The following is a 19,494-nucleotide window of genomic DNA, read 5'->3' as shown; positions in this document are numbered from 1 at the left end:
GCCAGCATGAGGTAGTTTAATCAGCGGAGGAACATACAGAAGCGCCATGGATCACAATCAGATGGCGGTATCGACTGCAGAGAGAAGCATGTCGCGTAGGAACGCACCTCGTAATCAGGGGCAGTTGTATATACCGGGCCGGATGGACGTATTTGAGCACCACTATTGATGACGCTGAAAGAGGAAACGAATGAATTGAAACTACAGCTTTTCCCCCCCTCCTTCCCCCAACTGGACTTCACGCCGATGAACTTATTGGAGAAATTATTGACTGGTATGTGGAACGAAGTAGCGCTCTGTCTGATACACCAAAAATGCTAGTCCCTCCTTTTCGGGGAGGGTATAATGCTCCTGGATAATGATACATTACTACTACAAGCCGCCGCCATATATAACAATTTATGGGTAATTGGCTTGTCTAACTTGAGAGTATTCTGGCTGTGATTGTCAAAGAAGCTCGGAATGTGAAGTGCGCCGTTTTTTATGCTTTACTCCCCACCCTTGTACTTCCACTCGGCACGGCGATGCAGGTGGTAATCCTTGCTCTGGATGGCCTTGTAGATGCCGTAGAGCCCTCCAATGGGCGGCTTAGACTTGACGACGTTGCGCCAGCTCTTGAGCTCCTCTTTCCGCGCCTCGACGTCGACCTTGACCTTATTGTAAACGGTTGGAAGCGTCATGGCGCTATACTTTTCGCGCAGGCCGTCGTACCACTTCCGATCGTACGACTGCCAGAACTCGTCCTCGGTGTAGTACGTGTGGGCGTACAGCCACTTCATGCCGCCCAGCTCGCGCAGCTTGTGCTCCAGCGCGCGGTTCTTGGCCACGAACTCGTCCGGATTCGCGGGGCCCCAGCCCCAAAGGCCAATGTTGAGCATAGGCTTCGGCGCCGTCACCGTGCTGTCGCCGGCACTGCTAGAGCTACCGTCCGCCGGCGCCGTGGGGAGTGTTTCGACCTCGCCCGTGTGCGGATGGAAGGTCGGCGGGGCCGTCTGCTTCAGCGGACATAGCCATAGAGGCCAGATGTTGAAGCTCTCGGCCGTGTAGTCGACGAAGCGTTCGGCGTTCTTGTAGGGCAGGGCCAGATCCTGGACAACGAAGCGAGCCGACTCGCCGCTGCCGTGCAGGGCGCGGTAGAGCATGCGGGTGTGCAAGAAGTCGTCCAGGAACCAACGGGTGAAGCGTGTGAAGGGGACGAACTTGAAGTAGTCAAAGGCGGCGGCGCCCACCCAAAATCCGGCGCGGTCGTAGCGGAAGAGATACTCGGCCAGCGGCACAAAGTCGACGACGGGCGCCGCGGCGTCGCTATGGCCCGAGCCGGCAGCGAGCGTGCGGTCCTTGACGTGCATGTAAAACCAGGGGTCCCAGGCGCCGCTGAAGGTCTGGGGTTTGCTGCCTTCGGGGATCTCGTCCGTCAGCTTGCCGGTGATGACGACGCCGTGGTCTTTGGAGAAGAGGATGCCGTCGACGTAGTCGTTGTTGGCGTTGAGGGTCTCGGCCTGGACGGTCTCGACGGCCTCGGCGACGCTGTGGGTGCGGTGGTACGTCGTCTTAACATATTTCTTGGCCTCAATGAGCTGCAGCTCAAGCATGGTGGTGACGCCGAGAGTGCCGACGGCGCCGGCGGCGCCGTGGAAAAGGTCGGCGCGCTCGCTCCGGCTGGCGCGGACGACCTCGCCGTTGGCCAGGACGACCTCAACCTCATTGATGGTGTCGTCGAAGAAGCCGTGCTTGAAACTTGAGGACTCGCCAGCGGTGCCGGCGTAGCCGCCGCCGGCCGTAATGCCTGGGAACTCCATAACGACGGGCGGGACAAGGCCGTGGCGAAGGGTGCTCTCGACAAGGCGGTCCATAGGCACGTTTGGCTCGACGAGGGCGGTGCGGCGGGCCTTGTCCACCTCGAGAACGTTGCTGAGGGCGCTGATGTCAACGAATCGATCGCGGCGGAAGGGTCGGGTGCTGTTAGTTGAGCCGTGGAAGATGCGGTACGGCTCCCGGCGGTCGAAGAAGGACCGCACGGCGGCCGCGATCTTGGAGACTGTCTTTTGGTGGCGCTCCATTCTGTAGAGAGAGGTCTCTGTGGTACGACAATCTAAGGGCGGGTTGTAATAGAAGGTGAGGTATCCCCCTTGTGGGTTATGAGATTCGATGAGAAATCTCGATGTGTCACCATCCGGTGTAAGTGAGTGAGTCGGTGTGGGTGTGACGACGCGCTGGAAAGTGAGTGAGATTTTTCTTGACGTCGTCGCGCGCCGCAGCGTCAAGTTTTGGTCGATAGGTACCTAGCTTAATCAAGGTTCTGACAAGGGGATGGTGTCAGCCACCTTGGACCTGAGTTAGCGGGCGGCCCCTGTAGTTTCGGGGAATTTTCCCACGCAGGGATAAAGATACCTCACCTAGGTACCTTACCTTCGGTAATTACCGACCAACCTGTGAACCACCTAGGGCGAGCGTGACATCCGACCCAAAACTGTGCTACCGTCCCAGGATGCAACATAAGTAGATGACATACATTTCTTATTCCATAATCCAACTCCAACAACTCTGCCAAGGAATTTGTAGACTACTAAATTACTTGTTCTGCTTTATAATTTTGGGACTGCTGCGTCTGAAGCGGATGCCAAGCTCATCTCTTTTTTCTTCAAAACCCTCATGTGCATGTCCTCCTCGCTAACATTGCTCAGCAAAGACTCAAAGGTCAGAGAGACTTCCTCGACCGTCTTGGCCTTGACCGTGATGGCCTTGGAATCAATGGTATCCGGATGCGTGATGATCTTCCTCATGAACCCAGTCCAGCCGTCGAAACAGCGCCTGGCATTGGGCGTCTTAGTCAAGATGAGGGAGAAGCAGTGCGGCATGCCCTCGTACTCTTCAAACACCACCGTCACGCCATCCTCGTGCAACTTGCGGGCCATGTACTTGTCTTCGTCAGCCAACAGCTCCCACCCCGTACAGATGAACACAGGAGGCGCGCCTTCCCAATTTCGGCTCATGACCAGTGTTACCAGCGGGTGCACCAGAAGGTCATCGTCTGCGTAAAGGGCCATCCGTGGAGGCTTCGCGGGCCATGCTTCGCATGGGGGCGGGTTGTACTTGGCATATGCCGCAGCAGTTGGGAGATAATCGAAATCCCCGTTGGCGTCCCAGCTTGCTGAGCTTTGCGTGATGTCAAGCCAAGGCGAGTTCAAAGCAAGTCCTCCAGGCAGTGGAACATCTCGTTTTTCACCGTTCCATAGGATCCTTCTGTTCTTCCTGCGTAGTTCTAGCAAGAGCTGTAGCAAAGCGAGACTCAAGTTGCCACCGGCGCTGTAGCTCGATCAGTACTGCAGGCTCTTGGTTGATGTAATAGACTGCTTACCTGTCCCCGGCAACTGCAATGTGTCGCGGGTTAACCGGCTGATGGTAGGCGTCCGAAGGCGGATATATAAGTGCCATGTAGGAGATGAGAGCATCTAGCAGGGCCGCCGGAAAGGGGTTTTGCGGGGCAAGGCGATAACGGACCGAGTACACACGACCGCCCGTCAGCTTGGCTATCTTCTTGGTCGCCGGGCGATGAGTCGACGGGTCGAGGAGATAGTACGCTCCACCGTGAAAATACAACACCGTCAGAGGACTAGTGAGCTCTTTTTGAAGGTTTTCGTACTTGTCTTTTTCTCCAATCGGGGGTGGCCGTTCCTCGTCTGTGGCACCGGAACGGTAACCTGTCCATTCAGCCTCGACTGGTACGATATCCGGCAAACGCAGATCGATCTCGGGCGTGCCTAGTGTTCTCAGCGACTGGACGGCCCCGATGAGGGCATCACGGACATCGGTTTCGGGGATAGGGCAGGCGTAGGCAGAGACCCAGATTCTTCCTTTCACGCCACCGTCTCGGTTGGTGATCTTTTGAGTGGAAGTGATGGACCGTAACTTGGTTGGTTGAATATATGAACGCAGGACCGAGACGATGAGGTCGCTCCGCAAGTCGAGGTACTTGGACGACTTGGACATGTGCAGAGCGTGGAGGAGGGCGACCCGCGCTATCAAAGGCAGCTTGGGTAGCAGCGAGAGCAACAGCTTGAGCTGCGCAGGGTCCATGTTGAGGGGGTTTGGGAAGTCGAATGAGGAGGTGGGCATTTCGAGAAAGGAAGAGGGGGGAAGGGGTGGCAAGCGGCGCCTAGTTAAGGACGTGGAACGAAGACGAAGAAGCAAGCGAATGAAGTTGAGCGAGCTAAGCCGGTGTTATGCCTGACGTGGTTGAAACACATGAACAACACACGCCACCCCGGAAGAAGATGGCTGCAATTCGTTGACAGAGCCAGCAGCGGTCAAGGACTCGGGGTCGGCAAGACGTCCAGATGTGCAAGAGTATTGGCAGCGGTTCCCGGACGACGGATATGGTAGCCAAGCACCGCACCCACAGATCAATCCCCTAGACGGGGTATCTTGCGGCAGGGTACCGAGGAATGGCGAGAGGTGTAAGCTGGTCGAGCTTCGGCAGTGTGCCTTCGTGTGCAGAACACGTGGGGGTGGAAGGCTGTGCTAGGAACGTGCTTGCAGGCAGGGTGACTGGTGAACCGACGAGAAAGGGTACGAATGTAACGTCGGTGGATGGCATCAAAGACCTACGAAGAACCCCCCAAGTAAGAATTCTGCAGATGGAGGGAAGCGAACGAGGTCGGGGTGATGGGACAGCAAAAGGCGAAAGACGTAGTCGGCGAACGAATCGATGACATGGCCCTTGGCAACAAGCCTCGGCTAGAGGGATTCAGTCGACGAATCGTTGCGTACACCAGACGGTGCAGTCCACCTCGCCAGGGCGTTAGTTCCCTCATTAGATCCGCCCGTCCTGTGCCGAAGCCAAAGATAATTGGTGCCATGGATCGAAAGGCCAAATCGGGGGGACAACCCCATCACCGCTCTTTTTCACTCTCGTAGTGCCAGTAGCGGGCTAGGAGCCGCCGAGGGTCGAAAGGGGGGGGGGCGACCAAGGATTATGAGTGGCGAGCAGAGGTAAAGGGTATCGCAATGCAAAGGATTCCAAACCCCGTGAGTGGCCGGCGAGAACGAGTGTAGACCTGTATTCGTTCAGTAAGTTAGCAAGGGGGTGGGCCTCTGAAGCCAAGAACGAATATGTAGGACGGTAGGGAGTAGTGTTATATTGTGTACTAATGATGTTGAGATGGCAGATGTTGGGCGGAGGCAGGCGATACATTCTGTCGCCATTGACATTCCAGGGCCAGAAGGGAAAGGCCAGGCCGATGAGATGGAGACCGTCAGCTTCATCGTCGAGCTTCACAGCATCCCGGAACAGGGCCGCAAGGACGGTCAAAAGAGGAAATAGTTGCGAAAAACCTGAGATGGTTGGAACAAGTTTTGGCTGCTGGCTGCTGGCTGCTGGCTGCGGAAATGGAGCTGGTAGGCGAAAGGACCGAATCTTGTGAGTGCACTTGTAATTTTTCTTTTTCCTTGCTTCTTTGATCCATATCCTCCTTCTTTCTAGGGCCGCTGTGAATCCGTCAGTGTTAATAAAGATCAATACCTACAAACCCCCTTCCCACACAAAGCTCACCAGGTAACTAGCTATGTGGGTATATGGTTTTCCACAAAGGAAGGCTCGTTACACAATGATGTGTTGACAATGTACTTGTACGTGTTGGGTACTGTTGTCATACACAATGAGCATTCGAAAGTCGGGATGCTCAGCCCTGATCGACACCAAACACCCCGCATTCTGCGTCCCTCAGTCACGGTAGAACGCACGGATAGAATGAGGTCGCAGCACCTTTCAACTCCCTCGACTCGGTACCTGGGTCTCGGCGTTTGTGGGGCGGGATTGGTTGCAAACTTCCAAACACATTCAACTTGAGGCTAGTAGAGTACGAGATCTGCGCCCGTTGCCGAATGAAGAGCGACTCACGAATAGAGACGCGTCCTGGAGCATTAAAGTACACCCATGTTAATATGCCCACGCGGGTGTGGTAATGCGTGTAAACGTAGCCAAGGAAAAAAAAGAAACACGCCCAATCCAACGGCTCCAGTAAAACACACTGCTGCAGCTTCGGGATACACCCCCCATTTTCAGACCGACTTGCGAGATTGACAAAAACAATAGTTGTATCGACCATCCTCCACGCAGCGCCAGGCCCAGCTGCACCTCTCTACAAAACACATAGTCCGGAAACTGAGAGCACCTCGTCGTCGACATTCGACGCTCTTGCAGTCAAACCGACTGCGTCGATACAGCCACACAGACTAGAATCTTGCTGATTACAGCAGGCGTTTAGCTCTGCGTCAATATACCCCTGGTGCCATCTCGTTGCTATCCCCCATCCCGTCTCGAGCAGAGTTGAGAAGCTGCTCCATTCAAGGTAATTGAGACAACTTTGACGCTAAACCTAGCCGAACCTTTCCTTTCCCCGCGACTCTCATCGCATGACAAGGATGGTTATGGCGACAGCCCGGTGGCGGCCCACCTGTGCGAATCACGTCAAAACTGGCTGTCACGCGTGATGACCCGTCGCAGCTGTCACTCGGTTAGAGATAGAAACGGTGTGGTATTTCTTTGATACTAGTTTTCCAATAGTCTTGTTTGATACAAATGCGCCTACCAATCGAAAATCATAATTAAGTCGGTCGCTCTCTCGTTTCATAGCGCAATAAAATCATTCACACCGTTTACATATACATTGAACACGTCCACCTCGAAGCCCAATATAGTAGCGCTACGCAGCTCCAGCTGATTGTTGCTGCGAGCTACTATCTGCCCCGGTTTCGTTCGGTGTTGTCGAAGAGGCTGCAGAGTCTTTATCCCTGCTAGCCATGGCCATCTGCCACGCGGGAATCGATGCCTTTGTTCCCGTGGCGCCGCTGAACGGCGAGGGCCGGTTGAAGGATGGCGTGCTGGTCGTCTTCGGCGTCTCAGAGTTGGTAGTCGACTCGGTGCTAGCCGACTGGTTGTCGCCCCCCGGGGCGGCAGAGCGGTTCGGTCCAGAAGACGTGGGCGTCGCGTTCCCGCCAGTCCGCAGGCCGTTTGTGGTTGCCGAAGATGATGCTGCGTTCATACGCTGGGTAATCAGGGTCTTGAGGCTAGTAAGCTCGGAATTAACTTCCTTCAGTCTCGAGTCGGTAAGGTCCTTCTGGGTGTTCATGGCCTTTGGGATGGAGTCCTTAAGGATTTGCACGTCATCCTTGACGCGCTGCGTCTCAATCTCCCGCCGCGTATTGGCCGACCTCAGTTCCTGCATAATCGATTCCAGGTCCGTCAAAGCCGTGTCGAGCTTCTCTGTTCGTTCTTTCTCTGCTGCCTTGAGCTCCTCTGTGTCCTTGGCAAGTTGTTCAACAAGCCCGAAAGCCTTGTCAAACTGCTCCTCGATCGATTTCTTGTCTTGTTCAAGCCTCTCAGGGGTCGGGGGTGCAACCAGGGGATACACATATCGCTAGAAGACCATCAGTGACACGTGTTTGAAGCATCCTCGACGGAGGAAGCCGCACCTTGGCTAATGTGTACGCGCCGTAGCTGACACCGCCAACAACAGTGGCCATAATGAACCAATCTCTCCAGTCCCTCTTCGGAGGCGGTGGCGGCGGCTGCCATGCTGCATACTGAGGAGGGTAAGGCTGATAGTATGGTTGTTGTTGCTGCTGAGCTACCGCCATCGGACCCGGCGCAGCAGCCGCAGCGGGCTGGACGCCGACTCTCGACAAAGCGGCGTCGATCTCTTCTTGAGTAAGGTTCTTCGTCCGCAGAAAAGACACACGGTTCTCGATTGACGAACTCGCTACGCTCGGGTCTTGCAGGACTACAAGTCTGTCAGCTTGCTGGCATGCGATCAGTCGGTTCGTTCGTTACTAACACTGCGTCTGGATTTAAGTTAGCCGCGCGTTACTAGACACGGGAGAAAGAGCTTGCATACCGCCGAGGCGACGATGTCCTCTCGAATCGCCATCTTAATTATGTCGCTCTACGAGCCTCGTCGCATTCTCCTTCAGTCAAAGAAGTGCTGTGTAACGAAGGTGATGATGGCAAGTGGCATATGCACCTGAAAGAATGGAGGGAATGCTGACTTGACTGCGACTCGAGTCCTGAACCGAGGCTTCGGCGCAGAGCAGTGGCTGGGGATTGCTTACCTAACGCAAGGGAATGCCGAACGACTCCGCTCATAGCCCCGTTGCATCACTGTCACGTGTTGGGCATTGGTGAGGTCATGGCCCAAGCACCTGTTGTTTGAGAGGGAATACGCGCGGCCAATCAGCAAGGGCGAGAGCAATTTGTTTACTTTCTTCCAGAGCAACAACATTTACCTCCCGGCCTTTTCATCCCCCACAGCACCCATCGACAACCTCATATGCGCCCGCGCAAATCGCAGCATCTTCATCAGAAGCTGTCGCGTCACGACTTGCTTTGCTAAAAACTCTGAATCCATTCTCTACACCATCGCAGTCCCGTAACCAGTCAGTTAGTGGGCTGCGAATCGACCTCTGCATCACTTACCTGGCACACCCCTCCCACCATGTCGCAAGACACCGGCTTGTGGAGCGTGCGCCGACCAAGAGAGGTCAGCTCTACCCTCGAGATCCCAACAGTACGGTTTTCCTCGGATCATACTTACTAGTATATCACGCAGACCTTAGGAGGAATCAACTATAACACCGGCTTGCCACAACCCGCATCCGCCATGAAACGATCTGCCTCGGGCGCAGGCGCGCCGTACTTGAACAGCCATGGACGTTCCATGTCCGGCTCCAGACATTCTTTGGCGTTATCACGACCTAGCCAGCCCATGTTTCAGCGCTCTTCATCCGGCACCAACCTGGCAGACATTGGCCTCTCGTCGGTGAAGCGGACTTCGATGCGCGACAAGTCCTTCGCGCCAACGCCAGCGCCGGGACGTTCTTCACAAGATGCGGACAGGAGGAGCAGCGTATACCGCGCGAGGACTTCGACCGCTGGCCCAATGAGTCACCAAAGTTTCTTTCAGCAAGCACCTCAACCTGCTGGTGTACCCCGAGACCCTCGCCCGTTGAGGGACCGATCTTACCAGGCGAGAATAGGGCAGGAACTATTGGATTACCTGGCCCAGAACAACTTCGAGATGCAGATGAAGCATACTCTTTCTCAGAACATTATCAAATCACCCACACAGAAAGACTTCAACTTCATGTTCCAGTGGCTGTACCGCCGCATCGACCCGAGCCACAAGTTCCAGAAGAACATCGATCAAGAAGTTCCCCCGATTCTGAAGCAGCTTCGATATCCATACGAGCGAAGTATTACCAAAAGTCAGATCGCCGCTGTTGGTGGTCAGAACTGGAGCACTTTCTTGGGACTGCTCCACTGGATGATGCAGTTGGCGCAGATGCTGGACGGCTATGCCTCCAATCGATATGACGATGCGTGCCTCGAGAGTGGCATCGACGTTACCGGTGATCATATTATCTTCGACTTCCTTAGCAAAGCATATAGGGACTGGCTTGCCATGGACGAGGACGCTGACGACGAGGACGCGAACCGAGCATTAGCCCCCCACATTGAACGGATGGCACAGGCTTTCGAACAGTCCAACTCCAAGTACACTTCCGAGCTCGAGATGCTCGAGGGGGAGAACAATCGACTGTTGCGTGAGATAGAAGATCTTGAGAAGTCCACTCCAGACCCCGCTGTACTCGACAATCACTTCAGAATTATGGAAGAAGACAAAATCAAGTTCGAAGAATACAACGCTCTCGCTATGCAGAGATCCGACAAGTACGAAACACGGATCCAGGTTCTTCATGAGGAGCTTGAGAAACTTAATGAGGAGCTGCGGGAAGTCGAGGACGAGCGGCGAGGGTTGCAGAAGGCCGTGGACGATCTAGGCATCAGCATGCAGGATATCGACCGCATGACAGCTGAGCGAGAGCGTTTACAAAAGGGCATCGAGTCTGCCTCACAACGGCTTGAAGAGGTCAAGAAAAAAGTGGCCGAAAAAGAACTGGAAGCGGGCAAGAAACTAGACGACCTTGAGAGAATGGTGGATAGGTACAACACCCTGGCGTACCAAATCGGCCTGATACCCGCAACAGCAGTCAATGCCAACGGCAAAGATTACGAGCTCCAGGTGACGGTCAACGACGGCCCGGATTTCAGCTCGTCGCAGCTCAAAGGATCTAGTGGTGCTTCCTCAAGCGATCGACTCCTTGTCGATCCTGTGTCTGGATACCAGCCTGCCCACATTCTCAACCTCGATCTGCGCGGCCAGGTCAAGAACAGCTTTCTCACGCTGAGGAAAGAAATTTCCGAAAGAAGGACTGTTGCGATGGACATGATGATGAAAGACCATGATCTGCTGGATGGCATCAAGGAAGCGATCGAAGACAAGCGGAGCGAAGTTGAGGCTTTGGAGCACCGTGTCCGTGCTGCGGAGGAAGAGTACGAGAAGACCAAGGAGGTACGTTCAACACGGCCAACTGTTTTCCCCCCATGCTAATCAACATGCCATAGGTCACAACAACACAAAAAATGGCATCTGACGCACAAATCGAAAAGATGGAAAAGGAACTTGCAAAGATGCGAGCCACTCTGACCGAGTCAGTACAGCTCATGGAGCAACGCGAGATGAACACCAGTATCGAGTAAGTTATGCGTCTATCATGGCTTGGTTATGATACTGATGCTGTCTCCAGGTATGAACAGCTTGCTCTTCGCGCAAACTCTCTGCGAGAAGAGCTTCATACAGAGATTGACCGGATGCTCAACGATGTCATCAAGTTCAAAATCCATGTGCAAAGAAACCTCGACGACTACGAGGGCTTTGTTACCGATGAACTTGAAAAGGAGTTGGGGAGTGATGAGATGAGGGAGGATACCCGAAATCTGGATATGTAAATTGGTTTCTGAGGCTTTGATGGACCTCCTTTGTGAGGACAGTCTCCTGTCAATTATTTGCTGAGCGTTCGGTGGCAGTTTGTGTACAGGGTATACTTTGTTCTTGTTTCCCAATACCATGACGACGAATTATGAATGACAGTCACAGGGGGGCAGCGTCGCCCCAGGCGAACCGAATCTTTGTGTGCTGTTTTTGACGCATTTGAGTTGGCAGCAACCATGGTTACAGGTTGGTTGACCTTCAGACTTCAGTCCGAAGGTTTAACCGGAGCCGGGAGAGAATCTACTGTGTCGTGCATGGAGGGTTCTGGAGAAAGCATTGCGGAAAAGACGAATAGCGATCAATACCGTGCCCAGATAAGAAGCAGCATCCGTACCCCAATTCCAGAAGGGCATCCAAACGTCACAGAATAGCCGCAGGATACCCGAGGGCAATCAACCGATATCGATTGCACAAGTGATTCACTCACCTGCAATGACTGAGCGAGCCTCCCAGCCTTATTGGCTCGTCGACATCAAAGCCGCCTGGCAGGCCTCCTGCGTGGCGCTCCACAGACATAGCGACTACGAGCCCACCTCAAAACACTTACCAAGCCCTGCTCTAACAAGAAGACTTGTACAATCGAGCAACCAATCCGCGGTGGTTTTTGGGTCCCGGGATACTGGGTACGAGGTTGGAAACCCCCAAAGATGTAGAGACGGATTCTGATACAGAGTTGGAAGACTGAGGAGACAACCAGTCGCAGCCGGACCTTTTGAGGCCGAAGGAGTCGGTCACTCAGGGTCAACTTTGGTTGGCTTCTATTGAGTCAAGACATATTCCTCAAATGGCCCAGCCGCCAATTCGAGGCTATATATGAACTCAGTAGGCTGTATGTGAGAGGAATTCTACAAGGACATAATCCGATTGCTAGTGGGCTTACCTGTAAGCTAATGCGTATGCATGCAAGAGTGCAGCAAATGCGGCCGTCAGCAATTGTGAAGTGATGATAGGAGATAGCCCACCGCCACGGAGGGACAATTCCGCCGAGTCTCCGTAGCAAGTCTAGCTGGACGGAGTTTGATAGCCCCGGCTTTACAGGGCAACGGAGCCTTGTTTGGTGGGTAATTACCTGCCTACCTAAGGTACCTGCCGTGACCTAAGTAACTGTGTACTTAGGCAGTAAGCAATGTACCCCAGATAGGTAAGTGCCTATGTCCGATATCTCCACCGAAAATGAAACTTACACGCACATGGTGATGATCAGACAATTGGATTATTGCCTGACAGCTCAATTACAACCTAAGTGAGAACAGCTCATTCTTTCGCGCTTTCATCTCATTTCTGTTTGTGGCCTGCATAGTCGGTGTGAGATGTCGCCCGGCAGCTGAGAGGCCTCAAATATCAAACCAACCTCCATGGGTAGCTACGCCCTTACTATACATACGTACGACGGCTGCAGCCTTCTCGGGCCGGGGTCCTGTCTTTCGCTAATCCCGAGTGGATCTTGCTTCCGCAGTCCATTGCCAACCCCATTCTCCTCGGCCGGTCAACGCGGGCATACCATCCGCGCCACCTTTGGGCGTCGACTCTCGCTCGCGCGCCATCTCTCCCTTTCTCTCTTTTGTCTCTCTACCCCCTTCCTTAGCAAACCCTCTTACACAAGTATATATCTCGTGCTCCCCTCAAACCCCCAGGAAAGCATCCTCTGAAGGAACCATGTCCAGGCTCAGGCAGTTCCTTCACAAATTCTTCCAACAGCCACCCATACGCCCCGGTGCGAGAAGAGCTACGGCCACCCCAGCATCCATTCTTGCCCTCTCAATGGCCTCGTACTCGACCACCGTCACCAAGATCCCCGACCTGGGCCCGACGCCCGAGGATGCCGCGTCGAAGCCGCACCACCTCAAAAAGAACGGTAACACCATCGGCTTTAAGAACGTACACCCTTCCTTCGGTGATGGTGTCGGCTTCCCCCAAATTTTCAGGCATGTTGTCTGGTACGTATCACTGCACCGGGCCCTTCCGGCCCCGCACCCGCCATGCCCTATGAGGCCTACGAGGTCCAAACCACTAACACGAAACCCGCCATCTCCAGGCCCCAATTGATTGGCGACCTTAAATTCCCCGACACATCGCCGCCGACCGTCAACGTTGTCAAGCCAGACTTCCTTCCCACCCGAACTGCCTCTAACAAGCTGCGCGCCACCTGGCTCGGTCACGCCTGCTACTACGTCGAGTTCCCCTCAGGCCTGCGCGTACTCTTTGATCCGGTCTTCGAGGACCGCTGCTCGCCTTTCTCCTTTCTGGGCCCCAAGCGCTTCACCCCGAAGCCTTGCGACCTCGCCGACATCCCCTTCGTCGATGCCGTCCTTATCAGCCATAGCCACTACGACCACCTATCCCATGAGTCCGTCCTCACCATCCAAAAGCACAACCCCAAGGCCCATTTTTTCGTCGGCCTCGGCCTCGAATCATGGTTCAAGAAGGCTGGCTTGAAGAACGTGACCGAGCTTGACTGGTGGGAGGACGCTGAGATCTCCCTGACCGTGGACAAAGGCGTTGACGACGTCCCTGAGACCATCTCCGCCCAGATATCCTGCCTTCCCTGCCAACACACCTCGGCACGCACGCTCTTCGATAAGGACACTACCTTGTGGGCGTCCTGGGGTGTCAAGTCGGCCGGGAAGTCGGTCTGGTTTGGAGGCGACACCGGATACCGCGCCGTGCCGTGGACTCCGCTCGACGTCGACGATTACGGCCCCAAGTACGCTCATCTGCCCATGTGCCCGCAGTTCCGGCAAATCGGCGACCTACGCGGGCCCTTTGATCTCGGTCTGATTCCCATCGGCGCGTACTACCCCCGTGTGGCATTCTCTGGCATGCACGCCAACCCCTTTGACTCGGTTGAGATTTTCCAGGATACCAAGTGCGAGCGCGCTATGGGCATTCACTGGGGTACCTGGGCTCTGACCATGGAGGAGGTTCTCGAGCCCCCAAAGCTCCTTCAAGAGGCCATGAAGCGCAAGGGACTTCCGGCTACCGGCATGTTTGACGTTTGCGAAATTGGCGAGAGCAGAGAGTTCTAAGGCCGATGCGTGATGTGTAGGACTACTGTATGCTTTAAGCTTTCCTTTGATAGTGTAGGCAGGCGTCCGAAGGTAAACTTGGCCTTAAGTGTTCCGGGACCGGGGTGGATTATATACCATAGACAGGGCGATGGCACAGAATTGTGCAAGCATCTACTTGACCAGGATTGAAATTAATTCTCATATGCCAAAGCTGTACTGTACATCCTTCATGGAGTTCCGCGTCCCCTCTTCTCGTGCTCTGGGTACAAACACCCCGTGGGATTCATATATCAAAATGGAAAGCCATTGAATACACCATACGTATCATCCACAAAAAGGACATACAACACCAGGTATGCGCTGGTCGTCACCGACCCAACTACTAATCCGGCCCTCAAAGCCATTTGCTATAGGAGGTAGAACGTCCTGTTTTGGAGGAGGTTTTTCTTCCATCGACAGAAGACACACAGCCGAAATATCCCACTCAGCTGACTCAGCCTAAAACGGCATGCCTCCGTTTTGCTCCGTTTCATTCAGTTCTTGAGTTCTAACGCCCCCACAATAATATATGAATTTACGCCCACCCCCTTTCCAGTTAGATCAGACTTTCCCCGCTTTGCCAACTTCGCCCTGCTGCCTTATACCCCTTTTACTCCTTTACTATTCCTATAATTAATGCCCTACTTTATTTCAATTATAGTGCATTGGCTACTCTATTTGATTTCATACAGACGTAGATAGGTATGTAGGTATTAAGGATATAAACCTAGTAAAACGGTCTAAGTTGTCCTACTACTATAACTAAAGGAATAGCCGAGAATATCAAGACAGGATTTTTCGGCTCGATGCATTCATTCATTGAGCGGTGTCAATTTGCTGCGCTGACATCTGTGTCTGTTTACCCTGTTCTGTGTGCACTGGACGTGACTTGGTCGGTTCTTGCTATCGCGTGACTATATCTTGGCGTTTATCTTATTGATGAGGCAGATATGCTACCATGTGCATCGATTTGCATGGCCGAATCGCCCCAAGAAATCTTTGAAGTCGTATTCCCCCCCAAATCCCACCAGCAGCCAGACGCGCCCTACTGCAAGTCCTTGGGCAGCAGGTGCTTGGGCATAGTGTCTAGGTTGGGGATATACATGCCCTTATAGTTGGGAGGTTCCCGCGCCACTGCGGCCCAATCAATACCGGATGAAGCAGTACTGACTGCAGAAGGCCTTTGCTTTGAGCCGTTTGCCATGAGAAATCTGTCTTCGTCCATGATCATCAAAGTTCGCGGAATGTTGTACTCGACCACCAGCCTTTCGTAGTCCTTTGCCGTCCTGTCTCCCCACACGTTATCCGCTTGGATAATCTCTTCCCTGATACCCATCAGCCACAGGTGGACTGCTGAGATGTAGTCATGGACCGTGACATATCCCTTTGAAAAATCCGAAGGTTTGACAATCAGGGACTTCCCCTTGGCGGGTCGGTCTGTACCGCAGCACCGCAGAAGTTCCAGTCCGTCTTCCTCATTGTCTTCGTCGTCCTCCTCCTCATCATCCGACTGAGCGTACAACTCTGGATCTAGCTTCCCAAAGACGCAATCATCATCGTCGGGGTCTGCATGTCGCTCATGCAGCTCGAGCCAGTTCTCTTGCCACTGCCGCAGGGCGTCCACAGTAACGGCGATGGACCCGATTTTGGGTTCCGTGACCGATGCCTGGGAGACAGGGTGCCAGGAATCCTGGCGGGCGTAGGGCTCGCGAGCTGACTCCATGTTGCGGTGATCCTCCACGACGAAGACGCAGGTTGACAGCGGTCCTTGGAGCTTCCAAAAGATGCGGGCTGCGTCGGGGGTGAGGCCTATTGCGCCCGCATCTAGCCGCTCTTGATAGGAAGGGAAAGTAGTCGAGGTAGTAGGCATGATGATGCGGTGGGTGTTGAGAAGGCCTTTTTAGAAAAGAAGCAGGCGGTATGGTACGCCTTGTTGGTCTTGATACGTGAGAAAAATGAGAAGAGGTGGAAAGGCGTTGGAATAAGTACTTCACTCCCCGGGGGAGGCCCCTGCTCGCTTCTTTCCTAAAGCAGGGGCACCCTCGGATGAGAACCCACTCTTTCTCATCCTACCTTAGGTAGGTACCCTTGATCCCTGGAGGGGCTGGTTCCTGTTGTGGGCCCAGTCGGGGACAGTCGTCGCCGACCCGGCCGGTGGAACGCCGGCGCATCGACCCACATGCCTGCCAATTGGACCAACGAGACGCACCGCCGACTTCTACCCACATCGCCGTCCAAAACTCCAAGTCTTCCTTTTGAGTAGACAGAACGATCTTTACCACGCACTACAATACCCCATACTATTGGCGCGAACCCCTGCGCAAGAGATTGATTCCGACATTTCCTTTACGAGACAGTCATCTCAAAGAGGCTAGACATCTAGCCGAATTCGTTCAAGTAGCCGCGGATGTGGCACAACGAGTTTAATTTCAATCGAATCCATTTGCAATGGATGGATGACCAGCCGCCATATTGAGGAGAGAAACTCAAACACATCGTGCCCGCTCGAATCAACCTACGTACATGTCGACTACGTGGACGCTACATATACTCCCATAGACAACGACCGTGAAGTGTCTAAAATTGGAAGCGACGACCTACATGAATCGTCGGACTCTGATGATAATACTATGCGAGAACGTTGCAGCTATCCGGGATTGAGACGATGGTGTAGCTTCTTTTCTAAACCCTGCTTCTTCGTATGTCGAATACTTTCAAAACACGCCCCCAAGTCGCTCTGGCATTCTTTAGGTGTTTATCCAATAATTCTAGAGGTAGACCTGGCGCTATCAAACCACATAGTTAGTTACTTGGAACAACCTGCCGTCTTAGAAGCCCAAATCGCACATCACAGGCCATGTTGAGGCGCACCACGTGACCCCTCTGGTCACGTGGGCTGGCACCTACGCGCAGCCAGACTCTAATAGGCCCACCGCTCCGCCGTCCCTTATGGGCGCGGAACTTAGCCAGCTTCATATCGCTCAATACGACCGCATTGCTCCCCCACATTGTGTGTATAATAATGAGTATGACGAATGAATAGTTATTAGAAGAAACCTCATATCTATATAATGAGTGTACGATCCCCTGGATAAGGATATTGACACAGCCCTCCTGGCAGACTGTTGCAGGCTGACAGGCGGGATGGGCTGCGCGTCAGCAGGGCCAAAGGCCACGGCTGTGCGGAGTGGCTTCACGTGGCGCTGGGCTGAAGGGCCAGCGCGAGGGCTGCTGACTTACACGGATCTAACGTGTAAGGAAGCAGGGAGCAAGTGAAGCAAAAAGCAAAAGGCAAAGCAAAGCAGGTGTGATCAAGTAAGTCTCTTCATGGTTGAACCTTCCTTATGGAAGATTCACGGTGTGTGAGACTATATACTCTATGGACAGGTGGATCTACACCTGCTGGCAGTTGATGACTACTGTGCACACTTTTGGGCGTGTGACAGATATCCTTGCTGACCTTATTCATACCTCTAGTTAAGCATCAGTCAGTGTAAGAGGCTAGCCCCTAGGCTTGTTCAACGTAGAGGTGCCGTCGATTGACTATTCTAACCTGAAGAAAGAAGAAAGTACTTTACAGGAGTGGGCGCCTAGCAGCGGTGAAGCGTACCGGGGCTAGGCGGTATGCCACGGCAGGACAGTGGGTCCATCGGATCGGTGGCTGCTCCGGCAAAGCCGGAGATCTCGGCCGGGCTCTAGCCCGTGATAGCCAGGTCGTTCAAGGTGAAACAATTGCTGTAACGAATGTGCTAGAATAGTCTGACAGAAAAGTTGCGTAAGGATCCACGGATAATAAGGTTTCGGACCAAAAGATAGCTCTGCTCTGGTGTCTGTTAAGGGTGTGATCTGCTAGAATCTCGAGCAGGTTGACCCCGTTACGTCAGCTGCACAAAAAGGGCGGTATTGCCCATTTTAGGGTCTCAACTTAGCATTACCTAAGACATATGGCTTTCGGAACTTGCTAGGCGCGCAGATTATAGGCGCCATTATACTACGCTAAAATTTAGCCTAACGGTCATATAATCAACAGTCTAACTACCTAAAAAGGCTTAATTGCCTAGTGTTCTGTTCATACTACTCGAGAATGAAAAATGCGGTTTTTGCGTACAGAATGCATTCTCAACGTCACGTGATCGCGCGTGACCCCACTATATTGCAGCGCCCTCCAGCGCGCTCGCCCGCGCCCAATGGCGCCTGACCGCGCCTAACTGCGCTGTATTACGAGGATACCCGGAGCCAGGTGGGCGCAGCTGGGGACATCTGTAGACGCACAGCTGAGGACGGCTGCCCATAGCCGGCTGCGTACAATAGGGGCGCCGGCGCCGCTAAATGCGGCCTAGCGCCAGTCCAACCAGCCACTGCCGCGCCGTTAGGGTAGCCCTCGCAAAGGGGTCAACTTGCACCAAAATCCAACAGATCACACCCTAAGATACAGGGTAATTGTTGTTCTCTATAGTAATGGTCCATTACTATAGACATTACTAATGGAAGTAAGCATAGGCCGCTAAAACTTCAGGAAAACACATGCAACTCATCTGTTCTCGTCAAATAAGCGCCTCTAGGCCGGGCAGCTGTCCGGGCAGGCGGCCTTATAGGCTGGGAGTGAGAAAGAAAAACGGAGATGGCCCTCTCCCTAACGGTGCGCCCGAACGGAAAGGAACATAATGGTCCCGCAGTTCCGTCTCAATAATAAGTCATTACCATACACTCCTTCTAATAGGCCAGCCCTCATTGGCTTATCTATGGGAGAGCGGACGGGATCCCGAGTTTTCCAATGGGTATGGTCGTATGTGATGATACGATCAAATTACTTGGTATATCAACGAAGACAATTGACATACTTCCAAAGGATCCTTCTTTGGGTGGTAGCGATATGCTGGTCTTGAGTGAGAATCTGATTTGTTGTTCCGGTACCCTAAGTATCCACCTGTCTTGTTTTTTTTATGGAACTCCAACTGGCAGACAGACTCCCACCTGCCTAGTACAACGCTCGTCGAATACCGATTCCATTCGCGCGGCACCCTAGAAACGTTTCTCTCTGTAACACCATGCGTCTCCCATCAGAAGCTGTGTGGAAGTATCTTCTTTCGGTGTCGAAAAGGAAGTTCTGAACAGAGAGAGAACAGTCAGCGACTCGGACGACCGCCTCGCAGTGTCGTTTGTTTATCTTGCAAGAAAGGGAAAAGGGGGGGCGGGGGGGCTTCCACGATGATCGGAAGTTTCGCCATGGAGCTGTATCCTTGTACTAGAGCCGCTCGATCCATTTGCGATCGGACATTAAGACTGATTTCCAAAATCCGTCTCACTAGGCTGGACATGCATCTGGCCTTTTGGGAATCTCTGAGAATCTGAAATGGCGTCCTCCCCCTCCAGACCCAGACTCGAGGCCTCTGATATTGACTCGCGGCATCTTGTGAAGCAATCTGTCAACAAGATCCAGAGCACACCTTTACAACTGTCTTTTGTGAATTCCGAGTCACCTATCAATTCTGCTGACGTTCGTGGTTTTGATAAATGACGGGGGCAAATACATCAATCTATGCGCTGTCCCGTAATGA

The 19,494-nt window shown here is 53.4% G+C and overlaps 6 protein-coding genes across 6 annotated transcripts; 2 read left to right on the top strand and 4 right to left on the bottom strand.

Moving 5' to 3' along the window:
• Positions 1–488: 488 nt before the first annotated feature.
• On the bottom strand, positions 489–2,060 carry CH63R_14146 (FAD binding domain-containing protein; the record flags this gene model as incomplete). The annotated part of the gene is made up of 1 exon (XM_018309120.1): positions 489–2,060. The coding sequence occupies one exon, from the start codon at positions 2,058–2,060 to the stop codon at positions 489–491; it is 1,572 nt and encodes a 523-aa protein (XP_018151438.1).
• Positions 2,061–2,585: 525 nt separating this feature from the next.
• CH63R_14145 (Lipase esterase) lies at positions 2,586–4,116 on the bottom strand (the record flags this gene model as incomplete). The annotated part of the gene is made up of 2 exons (XM_018309119.1): positions 2,586–3,306; positions 3,359–4,116. 2 exons carry the CDS (start codon positions 4,114–4,116, stop codon positions 2,586–2,588), a joined length of 1,479 nt encoding a protein of 492 aa, XP_018151437.1.
• Positions 4,117–6,704: 2,588 nt separating this feature from the next.
• Positions 6,705–7,928, bottom strand: CH63R_14144 (Peroxisomal membrane anchor protein; the record flags this gene model as incomplete). Its single annotated transcript, XM_018309118.1, has 3 exons — positions 6,705–7,418; positions 7,474–7,800; positions 7,896–7,928. The coding sequence occupies 3 exons, from the start codon at positions 7,926–7,928 to the stop codon at positions 6,705–6,707; spliced, it is 1,074 nt and encodes a 357-aa protein (XP_018151436.1).
• Positions 7,929–8,492: 564 nt separating this feature from the next.
• On the top strand, positions 8,493–10,846 carry CH63R_14143 (HEC/Ndc80p family protein; the record flags this gene model as incomplete). The annotated part of the gene is made up of 4 exons (XM_018309117.1): positions 8,493–8,564; positions 8,607–10,409; positions 10,463–10,593; positions 10,645–10,846. The coding sequence occupies 4 exons, from the start codon at positions 8,493–8,495 to the stop codon at positions 10,844–10,846; spliced, it is 2,208 nt and encodes a 735-aa protein (XP_018151435.1).
• A 1,699-nt stretch (positions 10,847–12,545) lies between these two features.
• On the top strand, positions 12,546–13,915 carry CH63R_14142 (NAPE-hydrolyzing phospholipase D; the record flags this gene model as incomplete). The annotated part of the gene is made up of 2 exons (XM_018309116.1): positions 12,546–12,826; positions 12,925–13,915. 2 exons carry the CDS (start codon positions 12,546–12,548, stop codon positions 13,913–13,915), a joined length of 1,272 nt encoding a protein of 423 aa, XP_018151434.1.
• A 1,066-nt stretch (positions 13,916–14,981) lies between these two features.
• Positions 14,982–15,806, bottom strand: CH63R_14141 (uncharacterized protein; the record flags this gene model as incomplete). Its single annotated transcript, XM_018309115.1, has 1 exon — positions 14,982–15,806. One exon carries the CDS (start codon positions 15,804–15,806, stop codon positions 14,982–14,984), a length of 825 nt encoding a protein of 274 aa, XP_018151433.1.
• Between the last annotated feature and the right edge of the window lie 3,688 nt (positions 15,807–19,494).

Source organism: Colletotrichum higginsianum, chromosome 10 (genome assembly GCF_001672515.1).
Source record: "Colletotrichum higginsianum IMI 349063 chromosome 10, whole genome shotgun sequence".
In the NCBI taxonomy this organism is placed as follows: Eukaryota; Fungi; Ascomycota; class Sordariomycetes; order Glomerellales; family Glomerellaceae; genus Colletotrichum; species Colletotrichum higginsianum.
This window is presented reverse-complemented; position numbering and strand designations above follow the sequence as displayed.